The 20,808-nt window shown below is 38.9% G+C and overlaps 1 protein-coding gene across 1 annotated transcript; it reads left to right on the top strand.

Moving 5' to 3' along the window:
- Positions 1-9,037: 9,037 nt before the first annotated feature.
- Positions 9,038-16,688, top strand: LOC122083675 (pleiotropic drug resistance protein 1-like). Its single transcript, XM_042651543.1, has 24 exons — positions 9,038-9,895; positions 9,994-10,114; positions 10,221-10,309; positions 10,427-10,511; positions 10,626-10,785; positions 10,882-10,958; positions 11,243-11,296; positions 11,390-11,480; positions 11,574-11,875; positions 11,980-12,261; positions 12,338-12,654; positions 12,820-12,980; positions 13,069-13,172; positions 13,273-13,426; positions 13,535-13,642; positions 13,766-13,920; positions 14,028-14,360; positions 14,448-14,738; positions 14,820-14,903; positions 15,002-15,135; positions 15,237-15,464; positions 15,552-15,723; positions 15,810-16,064; positions 16,154-16,688. The coding sequence occupies exons 1-24, from the start codon at positions 9,474-9,476 to the stop codon at positions 16,409-16,411; spliced, it is 4,437 nt and encodes a 1,478-aa protein (XP_042507477.1). The 5' UTR covers positions 9,038-9,473; the 3' UTR covers positions 16,412-16,688.
- The last annotated feature ends 4,120 nt before the right edge of the window (positions 16,689-20,808 follow it).

Genomic DNA, 20,808 nt, shown 5'->3' with positions numbered 1-20,808 from the left:
GGTTGTAGACTACTTCACTAAATGGGTGGAAGAGGTTCCTCTCAAGGTCGTGAACCAAACATATGTGATCAAGTTCCTAAAGCAGGGCATCATTCACAGGTTCGGCCTTCCTGAAATCATAACTTGCAACAATAAAAGTGTGTTTACAGGGGATCTAGTGTTATAATTTGCTAGGGAACATGGGATTGCTATTATTCACTCGACCCCTTATTATGCCCAAGGAAATGGTCAAGCTGAAGCAAGTAACAAATTTCTAAAGGCAAATCTACCAAAAACATTGATGATAATCCTTCTGCTTGAGCTTAGTTGCTCTCTGAAGTTCTCTAGGCTTACCGAACTACCAAACGGTTAGGAATAGGGACTACCCCCTTTTTTGTGACATTTGATCACGATGCAGTGTTACCCATAGAAGTCACCATGAATTCTTTGCGAGTAGCATGCTAGTATAGCTTGACTTCATAGGAATACAGGAAGCTATGATGACCAAATTGGAGGACCTAAGTGAAGAGTGCGTAAAAACATTAAACTTCATGCAGGCCCAAAAAACAATGGTGGCCAAGGCATATAACAAACGTGTGAAGCCTAAAGAGCACCAAGAAGGATAGCTGGTCTGGAAGGCCATCCTACCAATTAGGACTAAGACCAATCAGTTTAACAAATGGTCCCCTACTTGGGAAGGACCATTTGAGGTCTATCAAGTGCTAAAAGGAGGGGCATATAGGCTACAAAATCTAGAAGGACAGATTCAGCTGAAACCAATCAATAGGAAATACCTGAAAAGGTACTTCCCAGCCATATGGGAACCAACATGAAAAGAGGGTGGCCCAATCCTGTCTATGGTCTAGGACACTGCTCCTATGTGCACTAATACGCACTGACTAACAAAGAAAGTATGTAAGCAACAAAGAAGGAATGGTTGCTTCATTACCAATACCTTGCATGATCAAGAGAGGAAGTCCGAAAGGGAGAGACATGAAGAAAAGGGGGAAGAGGAGAAATTTGTCCAAATTTCGATAAGAGGCATTCCCCCTAGACTTTGCTGGATCAATGGCCTACAACTTAAAGTGTTCAACGAGGAGGGACCAGCCAACTTCAGGTTTATAATCCACCTAGGATAGAAGGTGGTTGGCCTTGAGCAAGTCTTCAACTTGTTGATTAGATGTCTACAAATCTTTTGCCAAAGGAGCTATCTGTGGAGGGGGTGGTCCAAGCCTACTCCTGTGGACCATCGCATCCTCGCTCAAAGACACACAAGGGGCCTATTTTTTAGGGCTATCCGCCTCGGGTATATTCTAAGAATAAAAATAAACATTTGGAGTTGCCACCTAGGGTTAGGGCCTAAGACCTGGGATGTGGACCCAATCCATTAGCACGGACCCGAGATTAACTTGTTTGGTCCAGATATTAGGGTAAGCACTAGGTTATGAAGTTGGGAAGATGTCACGCACCCACTTCACCCTATTAAACTGGTCTTCCTATCAGATATTAGATTTCAAATATTCCTCTTTCCTAACCCACATACATGACTAAATATTAATTTACAATACTATACACACTATTTTAATAAAGAATCTACATTTTTCCTACTCTGTTAGAAAATATACCTGACCTTGACCCCTGTTTCAGGCCAAAAGGGGATGGACCCTGGTTGATGCTGCGACAGCTTTGGTGAGGATCCCTAGCTTAGATGGGACTAACTTCGGATGCTTGCTCCTCTCCTTCAGGAAATCTAGGCCTTCAGTAGCTCTCTAAGCTTTAGCGCACTCCTTGAGGGTGAGAGGTGGAGGAATTCCTTCACCTCACTCTCTCCTACTTCCTTCTCTCTTCTCTCTTTTTTCTCTTTTTCTCTCTTTTTCTCTCTTTTCTCTTGTACTCTCTCCCTCTTGGGTTTTTCTTTGTGTGTTGTATTTATAGCTTTCTCTGTGTGTTGTATTTGAGAACTTGAATGTGCATAATGATATATATTTTGGTGTTGATGAGTGGGATGCAAGGCAGCCGAAGGTTGGGTTCCGGCACTACATTGGCCACAGTATGTGTGTGTGTATGTGTGTTGATGAGTGGGATGCAGGGTAGCCGAAGGTTGGATTCTGACACTGCATATATATAGAGTGTGTGAGTGTGGGTACAGAATAGCTAAAGGTTGGTTGCCGACACTGTATGCCCATAGTGTGTGTGAGTTTGATTGTGATGTGATATATTTTTCATGTTAGATTGCATCAGACTAGGAGAATAACCCAGGTGCTACAACCTTATACATATTGGCTATTTCTACTATCCGATGGATTGAGGTTGGGGGAATTTTCTGTGATCGAGGTGGGGGGTACTGGCGTCGTGACAAAACCTTCACCGAAGGTTGGATAACGGTGTTGTGGTATACCCTTAAAGTTGGATATCGCTGTTGTGATATATATAGTGATTATTAATAGGGGCTTATCGGGTATCAAAGTAGCCATAGAGGTACCAATATGCTCCTGACTCACAATCAATTTGTATCCTCAGGGAACGATAACATACATTTATGACTGGGGATACCACCTATGTTATAGTAGCACTAAAACTCAATATGGAATTAGAACTATTGATTAGGCTTGTGTGATAACAAACCAGATCTTGACATTACATTCATCTAATTTGCATTCATATTGATGTTGTTAAGCATTAACGTTATTATTGCATTTCATTTGTGGTATTTTCTTGTGTGCCCACCCCTCACTGGGCTTTTTGGAAGCTCACCACATTCATTGTCATGTTTTTAGATGGTGATACAAGTAACCTTTCGGAGGCCATAGCAGAGGTTTTGGCTCTTACAGAGACGAACTATGGGTTGGGGAGCTAGTAGTACACGAGGATGATTGTGTGTATGATGATTGTGCCTTCGGGGCATACCTGATGTAACCTTAGGGGCATTATTGTAATTATGTTTTGACTGGAGTAAACTTTTTTTGTGTACGCATGATATATATCAATAGAATTCACTAGATGTTATCTTATTTGTTATTATTATGTATTGTGGATTTTAGATTCATTTCATAATTTTGTGCCTTAAAGTACTGCATCGGAGATCCTGGATGGATTGTGGATACAATTGTGTGTATCCAGGTCACCAGCCTTCAGGTAACTAGAGGCTGGGTGTGATAGAAATCCAATGTTGGATCTTAGAGTTTGTGCTGGGTTTCTTCCTTTCTAAGTATAGGAGTCCATTGCACACCGTCTAACAAATGGAACATGGTTTCCAAAGATGGGTTGGGTAGTTTTGGTTGAAAACCTAGGTTTTAAGGTTTTGATCAGGGTTTCAATTGAATTTCCCAATTTTTTGTTAGAAATGAAGTTTGTTTATATTGAACGAAAGGTGGAGTGACCCTCTACAATCTCTATGGACCCAAAATGACCCTAGGTTAGTGGTGGTTGGAGTTTGACTTGATGTGAATGACCTACCGGTAGTGAGGTTAATCATTGGCCTATCAATAGCATCTACCGATGGGTCCAGATTTAGTTTCCACAAAGCACTTTGGTGAATCTTTTAGGGAATCTTTTGAGGGCCTTTGGTACCTTTATTAATACACTAATTATATTTTATGAGTTAGAGACAAGATTTTGCATCAAATTGACCAAGTCAATTGACAAGGTGAGTGGGTTGATTTGATTTCTTATGAGTGTTTCAAACATATTAATTGATGTATATTGTAGATGCTCATTTGCTTTAAATGTTATTTGGACTGTTATATTTGAATTTTTCATACTATACATTGTATCTCTTAGTTCGCATTAATGATTATGGGAAATTACATACAGTATGGCCAATGAAGTATTCTGGTACTATGATTGTTATACTATTGTATTTAGCTAGAATATGTGTGCATTAGAGATAGGCTTGGATATGGGTTACGGTGTGGCTGATGGATGATTCTGTTACTGTATTTGTCATATATGAATTGTATGTATATTCATGATTATGCGAGGACTTGTATATAATATGCGGTTAAGATAATTGACCATGTGCTATAACCCCTAACCAACAAGGAATATATGTTGGATAACCCACAATGCTAAGTTTGATGAGATTTTTTAAAGTACCACTTGGACCATGAAGCCAGAGGCGGATCGAGCTCAAGTGATTGATGTATGACTCCAAAACTGTGGTGCCAAGATGGGGTTATCGGGATTTTTCAGGTGACCTGGTGCATTCCGGGATTGACAGGCTCCCTTTCACAACTAGGTTTTGTATTATTAGGTGACCGATGGACTATCTCGGGACAAAGGAGACTATTTATTGTGGTGTAATAGCACTATTACCCCATGACTTAGTTTTTTTTTTTTTTGGGTGAATGAAAATATATTAAATAAAAGAAAAAAGGAAATATAAAGCCAAGCCATATGCTATCCAAAGGCCGAAACCCAAACAAATGAAGAACCAAGGGGAGGGGACAAAACAACCATCAAGGGGGATACAAGAAAAACTAGGGGTGGAGGCAAATTACATACCAAGAAAAGAATGGTACACTAAAAGAAGGGGGAGGAAAGAAACAAAAGAAAAGAAGCTTCATTAAAGTTAGGGGGAAGGGGAGACAAGTGGAAGATCCCAAGCTAAAGCAAGGTGCCTATTTCTAAAAGAATCTGGGCACCTGGCAAACCTATAAAGGATTTTATTCTTCACCCTAAAGGTGATGACATTCTATATTTGATCAATAGAACGTGAAGAGGAAGTCCATCTCCTTTTATTTCTTTCCTACCAAATACAATGAATTACTGCACAAAAAGCCAACTTACCTACAACATCATAAGAAGTTTTGCCATTGAATTCTTTTAAGATTCACCTCCATTCCCTGTCAAAAGAAAAGATAACTTTAGGGAGGGGCCAACATTTCCTGAGGATACCATTCCAAATAGACTTGGAAAAGGGATAGGAGAAAAAAAGATGATCCACACTTTCTATAGAGTTCCAACAAATGCAGCAATTGGGAATGGCTATATTTCTTTGAAGAAGAAACTCCCAAGTGGGGAGAGACTTAGTCATAGCCCTCCAAGCAGTAAAGGAATGCCTGGGGATAGAAGAACTAAACCAAATAAATCTACACCAAGGAACTACAAGAGCTCTACTGCGCACCAGATTCTAAGAAATAGAATTGGTGGATTTATTAGTAGAGTTATCCCATTGAGCAAAATCCCCACTATCCCTAGGCCTAAAGCGAATATTGGAGAGTTTCTTCCAAACCTCTATGAGAGAGAGAGAATTACCAGGGCTAGGAAGCCAATTTCCATTTCTCAAGATGGAGGAACCAGCATCATATTTGATTCTGTCACCATATTTTAAAATAAGGACACCATCAGGATGCCAATTGTCAAGACAAAGAAATGTGTTTGAGCCATCATCAATAGAAGATCGAATTTTCTCAGACACCAAATGCCTATATTTAAGAATTTTCCTCAAGGCCCAAGAAATATCCAAAGAAAAAGGGGCAGTCCAAATCGAGTCAGACTTGAGGTATCTAAAATACACATAGTCAACCCAAATGCTCTTTTTACGAGAGGAAATATTCCAAATAAGCTTAACAATCCCTGAAATGTTACACTCTTTAACTCTACGAAGACCAAGACCCCCTTCCCTTTTTGGAAGACATACCTTACCCCAACTAATGGGATAGAGAAAATTTACACTCTCTTGACTTTTCCAAAGGAAGGAAGCCATAAGAGATTCAATCTTTGAAGAGATAGAACCTGGAAGCCCAAAAACCCCAGATAAAAAAATATAGGAGTTTTGCATAACTGATCTAATGAGCTCAAGGCGACCATCAAAAGATAGAAGTTTACTTTGTCAAAGTTGAAGTCTTTTACGAAGCCTATCAAGAATAGGAGAACAATGATGAGCAGCAAGCTTCGAGGAAATCAAAGGCTATCCAAGATATGTGATAGGAAGGTGGCCCTCAGGAATGCCCAATATTGCACTAATTTACGCCTTAAGATGTACAGACACTCCTCCAAAGAAGAAAAGAGATTTATGTGGATTATAGAAAGCCCAGACATAGTAGAGAAGGAAGCTAAAGCATCAGAAATAGCATACACTGAAGAGAGCGAGGATTTAGCAAAGATCATAAGGTCCTCAGCAAATAGGAGGGGGTTGATCTTTAAAGCTTTGCACTTAGGGATAGGTTGGATGGAATTTGCCTCAGTTTTGATCAAGAGGATTTTAGAGAGATCCTCCATGACAATAGAAAATAGCAGAGGTGATATGCGACAACCTTGCCGGATCCCCAATTTGGATTTAACCTTGAAGGGAACCATTAACTAGCACAGAGAAATGAGGAGATGAAATGCAATAATGAATCCAATTAAAGAAAATAGGTGAAAAATCCATCCTGGAAAGAAGTTGGTCAATATAGTCTCATTTGATAGAATCAAATGCCTTCTGAATATCCAGCTTAAGAAGGATAGAAGGATGATGGTTTTTCCTATCAAAACCCCTAACAATTTCATGACATAAGCGGATAGTATCAGAAATACTTCTCCTAGGGATGAATACAACCTAATTATGACTAAAAAAAGAATCAATAACCAACTTAAGTCTATTTACAATAATCTTTGCAATAAACTTATAAAGAAGGTTGGCAAGACAAATGGGCCGAAATGATGAAACCTGATTAGCTCCCTCAAACTTCGGGACAAGATAAATAAAGGTTTAAATGATGCTTCCAACCCATGACTTAGTTTTATTATCTAGGTTGATAATAAATGAAATCATACACTACATCATAGACTATTTGTGCTTGCTTGCTTGCATGTTCCCAATCCCCTCATTGAATTTAGTGAATGTCACACCTCATGCGTGTTTCTTTTAGATGATGATGCAGGTATGGTGGTACCGATAAGTAGCGATACTTTTTCTTCCATTTCCGACCACGGTGGGGACTATTGAAATCCAAATGCTGAGGAACACGATGTAGATTTTGTTTCTGATGACTGTGCTTACAGTGTGCTATGACTGAGAATGTGTTGTTTCATTATCGTTTTTATATTTTGAGATAAAGACAATATTTGATGATTATTATTACTTATGTCTTGACATACAGATTGAATATTCTAAACTTGTTTATGATATTCCTATCTCCAATTAGTTCACTAGTACAAGAATCATGTTTATATCTTATTTATTCATGCTGCTCTAATTTAGTGATTCTTGGTTGTGGATTGTGAGTGTAAGCATCTTAGTCACATTCGCTGGTATCCTAAGGGATGGGGTGTGTGACAAGGAAGACCAATTCAATCAGACATAGTGGGTGTCTAACACCTTCATATCTCTATAATCTGACACTTACCTTCATCTCTACATCAGACCAATTCTTGAGCTCTTTCCTTAGGGATGGGCTTATCAATCGGGTACTAGGCCCCTATCTTAGCTGGCGACACCAAATATCTTGTTTCCTTATCCCCATGTGTTGCAAACAAAGTGCCATGGTAGATATCAATACCTGTTATGAAATCAGTTCCCTCAATAAAGGGGGATAGGTGAGAAGCCCTGCGAAAAAGGCCCCCATACATCTTTCCCGAGCTTGGAGGGATGTTGTGCTGCAGGGCTTGCGGCTGGCCTAATTGTTCCTTAAAGGCTTCAATTTGGTTTGGTCCCCTTACTAAAACGTTGGAGTACAGATTAAGTCTAAACTCGAACTAGCAAGCTGTCCCTAATAGCACCCCGTTTATTTTTCAGGCCAAGTTTTAAAAGGTTCAAGCATGCTAGGTAGGGTGGACTTAGAAATTGCCACCCGACTCTCTCAATAAATTTTTCCCAATGTTTCAAACCCCACATGATAATAATACTTTCTTTCCTTGTGGCAAACATGAACTTGTTACATGGATCATGTGTTTGAATTGAGTTCCAATTTGAAGTTAAAGATCAATAGCACCAACAATCTAACTGAACCCAAGACTAAGGGTGTCAAATTGGGATGGTTACGGTTAATCGGAATTGGTCTGAATTGGTTCCTTTTCGGGGGCAAGACCATAACCATCTGAATTAATTGATCGGCTCCAAGCCTTAGAATCAGTATCAATAAATAATGTGATGCGCTGATTCTAATTCCTAAATGGTCTTAATTGATCCAAAAATCAAACATCAGTAAATTGAGGTCAAAGCAAATATTGTTTAGCATATATATTGGACACATATACAACCTAGGATAAAGTTTTTCTTTACCGCTGATTGAACGATGGATGGTTTAGATGTGATCCCAATCTCTTCCCTCTCTCTCCCACTTTTTACGTATTTACGAAAATTGGGTCCAACAATCTATGATAATCTAATTCAAAAATAAGTACACAAAAAATGAGAACATCAGCATTACCCAAAAAAAAAAAAAAGTGACTGACTGCAGCTGGCATGTGAGGTGGATCACCCAGTCCCAAGAGGTCTCAGTTTAAAGCCTTCCTCACTACATTGACATTGTGGGAACCCTTGCTTCTATTCCTCACCACACTGATATTGGGAAACCCTTTTCAATCATTTAGATGCTTCTTTGTCTTTGGACCACTTGGGTGAAAGAACATCGGATACACGTACACATCAGTGCCCACATTCAATAAGAGGACAAGAGTGAATTTTTTTTTTTTTTAATTATTTATAATAACTTAAGTAATACAATCAGAAAAGAAAATGCGACAACTATCTGAAAATGACATAGAAGAATATAAGGAAGTGCTGAGCACTGTTAGCATGACATATGAGTGAACATCTTCAGCACGAGGTAATATGGTTTTTTTGCACCGACTGTGTCTTGGCCTAGGTACACGCTATCAAGTAACTTATTCGTTTAAAAAAAAAAATATATATATATATATATATATTATTGGCAACTTGGACACCTTCTAGATGTCTAAGCGTGGTGTTGTCTGTTTTTCTTTACAATTTTTTTTTTTCAGTAGAATTCTAATTAGTGACAACTTAGAGACATTCCAGATGTCTTAGTGTTTTTTTTTTCAGTAGAATTCTAATTATTGACAACATGGAGACCTTCTAGATGTCAGTGTGTTGTTTGTTTGTTTTTGTTTTTGTTTTTTTTTTTTTTTTTTTTTTTTTTTTCTTTCAGGAGAATGCTTGGATCAAATTCAGACAAGGTGGACGCATGACAAAAATGGCACCGTTAATTCTCAAACAGTTACTCAAAAAACTGTTGGATTCTTATGTAATGGCGGCAGAGAAATCGTTCCAAAAAGAACATAACACGGCAAGATGTTGTTGACCCCTCTGTCCACTAAGACACACTCAAAATAACCAATTCTGTTTTTTCTGTTTGATAAATTTTTATATTTTTTATTTTTTCTGTTTTGGAGTTTTCCAGCTCTTATTAGAAGTTCTCCGTTCTCGGTTATGGCGAGTTCAGGTGGATTTAAAGAGGTTGAGAAACAGAAAGAAACAGAACAAACCCATTTACAGATTTTGAGGTAGAGTCTCTTTCTCTATCTCATCCATTTTTGAGTTCTCTCTAATGGAGGAAACTGGTGAAACGAAACGAATTGGAAGTACTCGAAGTGGTAGCTTTCGTGCACTTAGTTCTCGTCGTAATAGTTTTCACGCCGGGAACCTTGTTCTTGACAGTTCTTCAATATGGAGAAGCACAGGAAGTGGGTCGGGCGACGTCTTTATGAGATCTTCTCAATCTCAAGAAGAACAAGCAGTTCTTGGTCTCGAAGACGACGAGGAAGCTCTGAAATGGGCTGCTATAGAGAGACTCCCCACTTACGATCGTATAAGGAAAGGTTTATTGTCTATGGCAGAAGGTGAAACAAAGGAAATTGATGTTGAGAGTCTTGGGATTACAGAGAGGAGGATTTTATTAGACAGATTGGTTAAAGATGCAGAGGAGGATCATGAGAAGTTTTTGTTGAAGCTCAAGAGCCGTCTTGATCAGTAAGAAAATTCTCTTTTCTTTTTTCTGAAAATGTGGAAAGGGATATTGTGATTTGTCTCCTTACATATTCTGATTCTCTATTTATTGGTTTACTCAGAGTTGGAATTAAGATTCCTACTATAGAAGTCCGGTTTGAGCATGTAAATATAGATGCAAAAGCTTATGTGGGAAGTAGAGCATTACCTACAATATTCAACTCTGTAGCTAATGTGTTTGAGGTACTCACTCAACTCGTTTCATTTCCATGATAATATATTTTTCCTTTTTTTGATCTTTCTGAAACAAATTTGACTGATGATGTAAGTTGTTGTCTTGTTTATAAAGGAGATCTTTAGTTATCTCCATATTGTTCGAAACAAAAAGGTACCCATAGAAATCCTTCATGATGTGAGTGGCATAATCAAGCCTGCCAGGTGAGAAAACTCAGAATATCAAACTCTGTTTGGAAGTTTTTGAACCAATGCTAACTTGAGTCGGTTTTGGATTTGGTTCCATTAAACTAAGTTGTTTGATTGATCTGAGTTTTGCAGAATTACACTGCTTTTAGGCCCTCCAGCCTCAGGAAAGACCTCATTGATGTTGGCTTTGGCAGGAAAACTTGATAAAAATCTGAAAGTAAGGAAATTAAGCACCTTTTTTGATGTTCTTTCATTACACTAGTAGTTGTTCTTCTGTATTTCTTTCGTGATGATCAGAAAAGTACAACCTATTCTCTTGAATTCTTTTCAGCTCTCCGGGAAAATAACTTATGATGGCCATAAAATGGAGGATTTTGTTCCACAAAGGACAGCAGCTTATATCAGTCAACAAGATCTCCACATAGGTGAAATGACAGTAAGAGAAACCCTTGCTTTTTCTGCAAGATGTCAAGGGGTGGGAACTCGTTATGGTAAGTAACTTGATAGTTATAAAATTTAAGATGATCAGTTCTAATTGACAAGAGACACCTAGTTTGAATTATCCTCTGTAAATGGAAATTCTATAGATATGTTGTCAGAGTTGTCACGAAGGGAAAAGGAGGCAAACATTAAGCCAGATACCGATGTTGATCTTTTCTTGAAGGTAAGAAGTGTTCCTTTGCGTGATCAAGTTCATCGTATTCTACTTTTGACTACAATGGAGTTCTCATTGATCCAGTTACTGTTCAGCTTTAGTTTCATCTTATGTTTACACATTCCATTTTAGATCTTCAGTGCCTCTGCTAACCTGTTACCCTCTCCCCCACAACACCCCATCAGGAAAATATATATATATATATATATATATATATAAAAGAAAAGAGTTATGTATTCATGCCTTTAATTATTAGTGTAATGCGATGAGAATATTGGTTTCTGCATCTGCAGGCAGCTTCGCTAAAAGGACAGGAGGTCAATGTAGTTACAGATTATATTCTAAAGGTATTGACACTATAAACTGATCCATGGATGAGGAGTAGAAATTTTAGATAGGATTCTGATCATTTTTCATGTTGCTCTACCTCAAACTTGTAGACTTTGGGACTAGATGTTTGTGCTGATACCATGGTGGGAGATGAAATGTTGAGAGGTATATCTGGAGGACAAAAAAAGCGTGTAACAACAGGTAGCATGACTTTTATTGCTAACATCTGGTTCAATATTCTTCTTCTTCATCATGCATCCTAATTCAGTTACTTTCTTGACTGAGATGATCCAGGGGAAATGCTGGTTGGACCATCAAGGGCACTTTTCATGGATGAGATATCAACTGGTTTGGATAGTTCTACAACATTCCAGATTGTGAATTCAATTAAGCAATACATTCACATTTTAAGAGGGACCGCTTTCATCTCTCTCCTCCAGCCAGCGCCAGAGACTTACGAGCTATTTGATGACATTATTCTCCTATCGGATGGGCAGATTGTATACCAGGGCCCCCGTGAACATGTGCTTGAGTTTTTTGAATCTGTAGGTTTCAAATGTCCTGAAAGGAAGGGAGTAGCTGATTTCTTGCAAGAGGTGAGTGGCTTCAAAACCTCTTTCTTTTCTCCCTTTTGTTTCTTCTGTTTCTTCTGTCACTAGCATTTAGCAGAGGTGGCACTATATTTTCATGGATTTGACAGGTGACATCAAGGAAAGATCAACAACAGTACTGGAATAAAAAAGATGAACCTTACAGATTTATCCCGGTCAAGGAATTTGTCAAGGCATTCAATTCATTCCATGTTGGTCGGAAGCTAGAAGATGAACTTGCCACCCCTTTTGATACAAGCAAGACTCACCCTGCTTCCTTAACAACCGATAAATATGGTGTTGGCAAGATGGAACTTTTGAATGCCTGCATAGCAAGAGAACTATTGTTAATGAAAAGAAACTCATTTGTCTACATTTTCAAGATAATTCAGGTTGGTAATGGATTCTTCAATTTCTTTCAAAATTTCTACTGATGTCACTAACTTAATGGTTCTCATTCTTTTGCAGCTTATGATTATGGCATTCATAACAATGACTGTCTTCCTGCGTACTGAGATTCACAAAGATTCAGTTACAAATGGTGGGATTATTATGGGTGCTTTGTTCTTCAGTCTCACCATTATTATGTTTAATTCATTTTCAGAGCTTCCTATGACCGTCTTGAAGCTTCCTATATTTTACAAGCAAAGAGACCTTCTTTTCTATCCTTCATGGGCTTACTCACTGCCCTCCTGGATCCTAAAAATCCCAATTTCACTCGTTGAAGTTGCTATTTGGGTGTTCATAACTTACTACGTCATAGGATTTGATCCAAACGTTGGAAGGTAATGCCTAAAAGAAAGTTGTTATAGTGTCTCTAATGAAACTCATGAATTTTTTTTTTCCCCTAGAATATCATGTATATTAAATTAAAAATAAAAGAGAGAGAATGTACAAAGGAGCAGGAAATTGTTGACTGGGTAATAACTATGAGAATGTTCTTATTGCAGGCTTTTCAAGCAGTACCTACTGCTCATGTGTGTTAACCAAATGGCATCTGGATTGTTTCGATTCATTGCAGCACTAGGAAGGAACATGGTTGTTTCAAACACATTTGGGTCCTTTGGATTACTTATACTCCTGGTTCTAAGTGGATTTATCCTGTCCCGAGGTATGCTTTAGAACTAGACATTTCATTTGATTTCTGCTATTTCCATATTTCAGGTTCGACTTCATAAGAGCTTTTTTCTTTGTCACAGACACCATAAAGAAATGGTGGATTTGGGGCTATTGGATCTCTCCCATGATGTATGGGCAAAATGCTTTAGTAGTGAATGAATTCCTTGGAAAAAGTTGGAGTCAAGTAAGTCTTTTTCTGTTCTAATCATTACCTAGAATAAGATTAATGATTGGAAGCAAAAAGCTTGTTAAAATTAAGTTTGAATTTTCTTTCCATGTTACAGACTCTACCCAATGGTGAGAGCCTGGGACTTGTAGTACTGAAATCTCGTGGTGCCGTCACTCAAGCTTATTGGTATTGGATAGGAGTTGGGGCGTTGATTGGTTATGTTTTCCTATTCAATGGCTTATTCACATTGGCCCTCACTTATCTTAATCGTATGTATAATTTAATTGATCTTATATGGTTTGATAAGTAATTCAATTGAGTTTATTAATTTTCAAAACTGAGTAATCATGTCTAATACCTGGATAAACTTGTTGCAGCATTTGGGAAACCTCAGACCATTGTATCTGAAGAGTCCTTGAATGATAAACATTCCAGTAGATCTAGAAAAATGACTAAGCGATCATCCGAAGGAAAGAGCTCTTCAGGTAGGGAATTATTCAGATGGATAGGACTGAAAGCATCTCCTCTTTCTACTACCTATTTCTACTTAGTGGGTTGATTTAAGAAAAATGGTGTAAATGAAAAAAATGTTATAAATGCATAAACAGGAGGTGAGATTGAAAGAAGTATGTCATCTGATTCTTCATCTACAAGGACGGCCGGTGATGAAGCCAATCAGAACAGGAAGCGAGGAATGGTTCTTCCATTTGAACCTCTTACACTTACCTTTGACGAAATGACATACTCTGTAAACATGCCACAGGTAACTTTATGTTTCAATTTGGCAATTCTGTCCATCAGAGAAGGAGGAATTCTTTTTCAGAGTTCCAATTACTGCAGTAATGCTCAGTGGTTAAACTGAACATGTAGGAAATGAAAGCACGAGGCTTTACGGAAGACCGGTTGTCGCTTCTCAAGGGAGTGAGTGGAGCTTTTAGGCCAGGAATCCTTACAGCTCTAATGGGTGTCAGTGGTGCTGGTAAGACCACTTTGATGGATGTGTTGGCTGGAAGGAAAACTGGAGGATATATCGAGGGAAGCATCAAAATATCTGGCTACCCAAAGAAACAGGAAACATTTGCTCGTATATCAGGATATTGTGAACAGAATGACATACACTCTCCTCATGTTACGGTCTATGAATCCTTGCTTTATTCTGCTTGGCTTCGGTTATCTCCTGAAATAAATTCTTCCACTAGAATGGTATATGGGATAATTTTAGTCCTTTCGTTTTGCTCTTTATGAATCTGCATTGTGTTTACTAATTGGAAAATTAATTAATAATTTCAGATGTTCATTGAGGAGGTGATGGAACTTGTAGAACTTAACTCAATAAGGCAAGCATTGGTTGGGCTTCCAGGTATAAATGGTCTCTCAACAGAGCAGCGCAAGAGGCTAACTATCGCAGTTGAAATTGTTGCCAACCCTTCGATTATATTCATGGATGAGCCAACCTCTGGCCTGGATGCAAGGGCCGCTGCAATAGTGATGAGAACTGTGAGAAACATTGTGGACACTGGACGCACTGTGGTCTGCACTATTCACCAGCCAAGCATCGACATATTTGAAGCTTTTGATGAGGTCAGAAATGTTTGAGATCAATTGACTAGTAATCAGTTGGTTATTTTGTGGTGATAACTGAGCTGCTAATATTATGAACAGCTATTCTTACTGAAGCAAGGAGGAGAAGAATTATACGTGGGCCCATTAGGTAGATACTCTTGTCATTTGATCAATTACTTTCAGGTGAGGAAAGCCATACAAACTACATACTTGTAACTAAAATCTTGGAGAGTTTGCAGCCATAGTAAAATATTGATAAATATGGGTTGCGTCTCATGAAGGAAATCAAAGGCGTCAGTCAGATAAAAGATGGATATAATCCAGCAACATGGATGCTGGAGGTGACAACAAGATCCCAGGAAGCAGCTTTGGGGTTAAACTTCACTGAAATATATAAGAAATCTGATCTGTACACGTAGGTTCACTTGTAAATTTGCTCTTTGATTTGCTAGAATTAACACATAATTTTTTCATTTTTGGTTGTATCTCTTGATATTCTATAATTGAATCATTCAGGAGGAACCGAGAAATGATCAAGGAATTGAGTCAACCTGCCACTGGTTCAAAAGACCTTTATTTTCCTACTCGGTACTCCCAGTCTTTCCTCACCCAATGCAAAGCGTGCCTATGGAAACAACATTGGTCGTACTGGCGGAATACAGAATACACTTCTGTAAGGCTCTTCTTCACAATTTTCATAGCCCTAATGATTGGGACGATGTTTTGGGATCTTGGATCCAAAACGTAAGTGGTATTACAGTGTAGTCCAAACTTGTGCTCTTTTCTGACTTATGTTCAATATTAATTAGAATTCAATGCTGGAAATTGCAGGAAGAGAACACAAGATCTCTTTAATGCAATGGGTTCTATGTATGGTGCTGTTCTCTTCCTAGGGATACAAAATGCTGGCTCAGTGCAGCCAGTTGTATCTGTTGAGCGAACCGTATTTTATAGAGAGAAGGCTGCCGGGATGTATTCAGCCTTGGCATATGCCTTTGCCCAAGTAAATATTTTTTCTTTTACTAAGATCAACATTGGGAGTTTCATTGTCTATATATTTCTCACCAAACAGGCCTATTTATGGTGCAGGTTTTGATTGAGATTCCACATGTCTTCGTACAAGCTATAACATATGGAGTAATAGTTTATTCAATGCTTGCATTTGATTGGACAGCTGAAAAATTCTTTTGGTATCTATTTTTCATGTATTTCACATTGTTGTACTTCACCTATTATGGTATGATGGCTGTGGGCTTGACACCCAACCTACACATCTCATCTATAGTTTGCTCAGCATTTTATGCTTTATGGAACCTTTTCTCAGGATTCTTAATTCCAAGACCAGTAAGTTTTAATGATTTCCCTCCATTTTAATGATATAAATAACAGAATTGGATTTTTATCGTTTAGTTATTTATTCTTGTTTGTTTCAGAGCATTCCTATCTGGTGGAGGTGGTACTACTGGATTTGCCCTGTTTCATGGACATTGTATGGATTGGTTGAGTCACAGTTTGGAGAAATACAGGACAAGCTTGAATCAGGACTAACGGTTGTAGAATTTCTGAAGATATACTTTGGATTCAGCCATGATTTCTTAGGAGTGGTTGCAGTTGTAACTGTTGTGTTTACTCTGGGTTTCGCATTGATCTTTGCTTTTTCAGTAAGGGTACTTAACTTCCAGAAAAGATAAGAAGATTCTTCAGTATCAAGAGGCTAAATCAGGTGATCAGAAACCAATGGAGCCAATGTGTAGAACATATTCTTTATTTTTTATTTTTTCATTCTTTTATTTATTTATTTATTTATTTTTGTAGAGTGTTTGTATTCATTCATTAAATTAACATATGTATGTATATGGTTGATATACTGTTAGTTGTTATGAATCGAGATCCTAGAAGCATGTGTGATTATACATATGTATGTATTTTGAACACAATCATATGAGAATATTGAATGGATTACTATAAGATGAGGAACAAGATTCTCATTAGCACATTACAATTGGTCCCCGAACCTGAGAGGTTCTTATCATGGAAATTGGGTATTCTAGGTTTTTATGTATCAACCGTTAATATCTTTTGGACTATATATATCATTACGCTAGATATGGTGTCTATTTGTGAATGAAGTGTCTCTCATATCACTATCCACAGGCACGCACAGTCTTCCCTTAAACCTGAGGATTCCCTCACCAATTGGTGTAAAATCCATAACCTTTTGCTTTCCTTCCTTAATGCCAATTTCCAAATTCCGTAGGTCTGCATTAGTGGTTTGGGCTACAGTGTTCCTATCCACAAGGGTAGGCTGCACCACCAATGTTACACCCGTAGTAGAATCCGGTCTAATTTTAACTTTTGATTACCGGGTGATGCACCTGAGATTGAAACCAATAGTGACCTATGGATTGCTATGGTCTACTGCTCAGAAGGAAGGAATGAACCTTCCTGTCAGTGCAACCAGTGTCGATCGAATTGGAGGAGGTTCAAACCATATAAGCCTTGGTGGTAAGTGCTCCAGGAGTTTATATACATACTTGCATGCAATAACACCACTATTTAGACCACTATGGAAGCCACTCCCCATCTGAGCAGAGACACCAAAAGAAGACAAGAACAATTGGCACAACAAGATTCATCGGTAAATCACCATCCACTGGTGGTACTGAATTGCCAGAATCGGGTTAATTGACTGTGGGTCCGAGGCTTCGAACCCTTATACTCCTAAATCCTTCAAGGTTTCACTCATCATCTATGTTGGGTAATAAATCTATATATACCTCAAGAGTGAGTGTGGCCCTACACAGGTCAAGTAATCAATTAATCGAGTCCTTGGAAAATGCATTATTTAGGAAAATAGGCTTTAGTAGGAATAACCAAGTATATAATGTCCAATTCTAATTAATTTCCTCATTTTACCCACCTAAAGAAAGGAGGAGAGGAAAGAAGAAGAAGGAATAAAGAGCTTAAGAAATTAGGGACCTCTTACTACTTGTCACACCTTGCCTCAATTAGGCCAAGGCATGCAACATTGGACATCTTATCGTATCCAGTCAACCCGACACACCAGGATCACAAAACTATAGGACGATGCATGCAATCCAACAAGATAACTAAAATTATATACATAACAAAGATCAGATAGATAAGACTAGTGTTAGCTACATAATATTTCATCATTTACATCTCAAAAGGTGAATTACATCGATTTCCATAGCTTCATACATATCCATCCGAGTAATATTACATAGCAACGTATATATACACGAAAAATAACAGAAAATTCCATAAGGCACTCAGCAATCCAAGCCTCCAAAGGCACAATCATCACACCCGTAGTCAATGCCCTGCCTCTACTTCTGGAAATACTGACCAAATGTCACTCCTGATGTATTAGTATTGGCAACTCAGTTATCTCTCCATTTAAAAAGAAAAACATAAGGAATGGAGTGAGCTTCACAAGCTCAGTGAGTGGTGGGGGCAGGCCAGCAAACACAATAGAAATGATGCAATGCATGCTCCACACCATTATATGATGCACCTGAGTCCATTTGGCGGCACTACTTCCTATTCCATTACTAGGTCCATCATTGGGGTATTAGTGCAACGTAATGTGGTGGTATCCCCTCCCCAGCACGTCAAGTTCCAGAGATACAAGCTAGTTACAGGTAGGAGTCAGACAGTCTCGGAAAGAACCTTAGTCCCTCAACTAACCTCTAGGTTAGTAATCCCAGCAATCATGTATATAATATGTCATCCCATGCTGCAATCTGCCACTTGGTACAGTCCATCGTACCATGGAAGTACATTACTGATCAAGCAACCATTGGATGGGATTAGCCAGTACGTCACCCTACTAACAAACGGTTGTAGCACCCGAGTTGTGATAACCTAACCCAAATGCATTCTACATGATGTTGTCCATCCACCATCCATTACACAATATAAACAAAAGCATCGGACACACAATGCCAGAATTCACCCCTCGACCCCACTGTGTCCCATTTTACCACTCTTACCTCCACAGTCTACAGTAACCATTCCATAGTCTCTTCATGTCACATTCACATGATACCAATAGTAACAACAAGATATATAACAATCATTCATCATATATGCTCCATGCAAATAATCAACGAAATGCATAAACACTCCATAAATTAAGATCAACACCCGCTCACCTTACACCCAATCACAAGTACGGTAAATTCCTAAGATCAAACTTCATGTCCTCAACGGTAGTTTAAGTTCCTAATTAATAGTGTATCAAAGTGTTAATATATATCACACCTACATAATTTAGTATAGGTTCAATGTTGAACCTATACCACTCACAACAATCCATATTCTAACTCACTCTCAATCTCCAGGAAAGCCCCCTATCTACCCCACCCATATAGAGCCAATTGCATGTAAGAGATAAGTGGCATAGCCCATAAGGGTGAAGGGTACCAACAACAAGAGCAGGGACAGAGCAGAGTTGTAGGCACTCCACCAGTAGGTGGGTTGCAAGGCATTGGCCAGCCGCTGGCACCGTCTGGTGCTGTTGTTTGCAGAATTATCATGCCTTGGCTGCATTCTGCCTTGCTAAATTCTTTATGGTCTGAGCTTTGCACAAGACCGAGGGCCAATGCCCCCGGTAGAAGGTGGAGGGCTTCATCTTGCCTATAGGGTCTTTCTACACTTCAAATTCTCACCCAATTAAATAAGCAACCTCACAACCCAGATATTTCCATAAATTTTCATAATTGAGCAACTTATACTTGCTAGGATGAAATCTGAGCGCTTCCCCTCTTAATTCTCACTTAGTTGTAGCTAAAAGGACATAAAAAAATAAATATTGTCCACATCCCAGCCTCATACAAACTCACATAAGAATATAAAATGGAAAACACATATTATTTGGAAGAATTGACCCAATCAAACCCCAAAATTCAGCAACCTACTTGCTCAATTCACCATACTGGGGTTTTCCCTTAATAATACTCACTTATTTGGAGTTAGAGGGTTGTAGGGATCATGGATTAACCATGCTCCAACTCCAATTGAGCTTAGATAGGGAGAACATAGGAATTAGAGAAGAAATTTGAGAATTTCTTACATAGTAAACGTGGAAAATTTCAGCAAGGACCTATTGCATGTCATAAACCTCAAATTGGTTGCATGCATATACTAAGCCCAACTCCAATTACATAATTCATAGCATGCATGAAATTTCCCTCGATTGTTATGGCTCTAAGAGATGGGTTAGAGTGAGTCTAGGTCCCTGAACCCACTCTGGAACCTCAATTACAACAACTATAAGCGGCAACTTAACTCTAGGGACTAACTATTGAACCCAAACCCCACATGCACGAATTTCCTAGCATGCAGCTACCCTTTATAGCATGATATACCAAGATTAGGGCTAGGGTTTGATTACCTAGAGTGTGAGCTACCATAATCTGTCCTAAAAAGCTACTGAATTCTTCCTTTCATCTTGTTACCGCCAGAAATCCTCCAGAGGAGCTAAACCTGCACAGGGACAGAAGGCAGAGGCCCGGAGGTGTCTCCTGGGTTAGTCCTCCGACACCCAAGTTAGAGACTGACAGAATAGTGTTTTCACAAGAGTAATGGTGTGTGTTGACCTATCTCTCCCCTCCTTTCAGGCCCTCTCTTATAGTGCTTAGGGTCTAGGGTTTCTTTTGGGAGTCCCCCTCGGGTCTGCCTTTTTCCCTTCCCGAGTCCTACTCGGATACGTGCTAATTCCCCTTGTGGGGAATATTCCCTATTCGGATATCTTCTCCTCATGTGGTTTACATAGTTAGAATTCTTGCATCCTCTATCAGGTGGATGACACGTGTCCTTTCTTTGGATACCACGTGTTCTTACCTTACTGGGTGATTAATTGGGCCGTATCACAGCCCCCTTACTTCCACTAGGAAGCTCTTTCAGTGGAAGTAACTCCCTTCCTCTTTTGTGTTCCCCTTCGGCCTTCGGTCACGGCCTTTGTCTTAAAACCAAGACCTCCGATCAGGTCCACAACCTTAGTCAGAGCTCCAACTGAGGTTTTGACCTTCGGTCAGGTTCGCTCAGCCTTGGCAAAACCCCC

Source organism: Macadamia integrifolia, chromosome 7 (assembly GCF_013358625.1).
Source record: "Macadamia integrifolia cultivar HAES 741 chromosome 7, SCU_Mint_v3, whole genome shotgun sequence".
NCBI lineage: Eukaryota > Viridiplantae > Streptophyta > Magnoliopsida > Proteales > Proteaceae > Macadamia > Macadamia integrifolia.
The sequence above is the reverse complement of the archived record's forward strand: the minus strand, read 5'-3'. Positions and strand labels throughout refer to the sequence as shown.

Bases quoted from the DNA above. Each gene is read 5' to 3' on its own strand.
- LOC122083675 (XM_042651543.1), top strand. From the start codon at position 9,474: ATGGAGGAAACTGGTGAAACGAAACGAATTGGAAGTACTCGAAGTGGT. The intron at 10,786-10,881 runs GTAAGTAACTTG...GAAATTCTATAG, and splicing joins AGGGGTGGGAACTCGTTATG to ATATGTTGTCAGAGTTGTCA. The intron at 15,136-15,236 runs GTAGGTTCACTT...TGAATCATTCAG, and splicing joins AAGAAATCTGATCTGTACAC to GAGGAACCGAGAAATGATCA.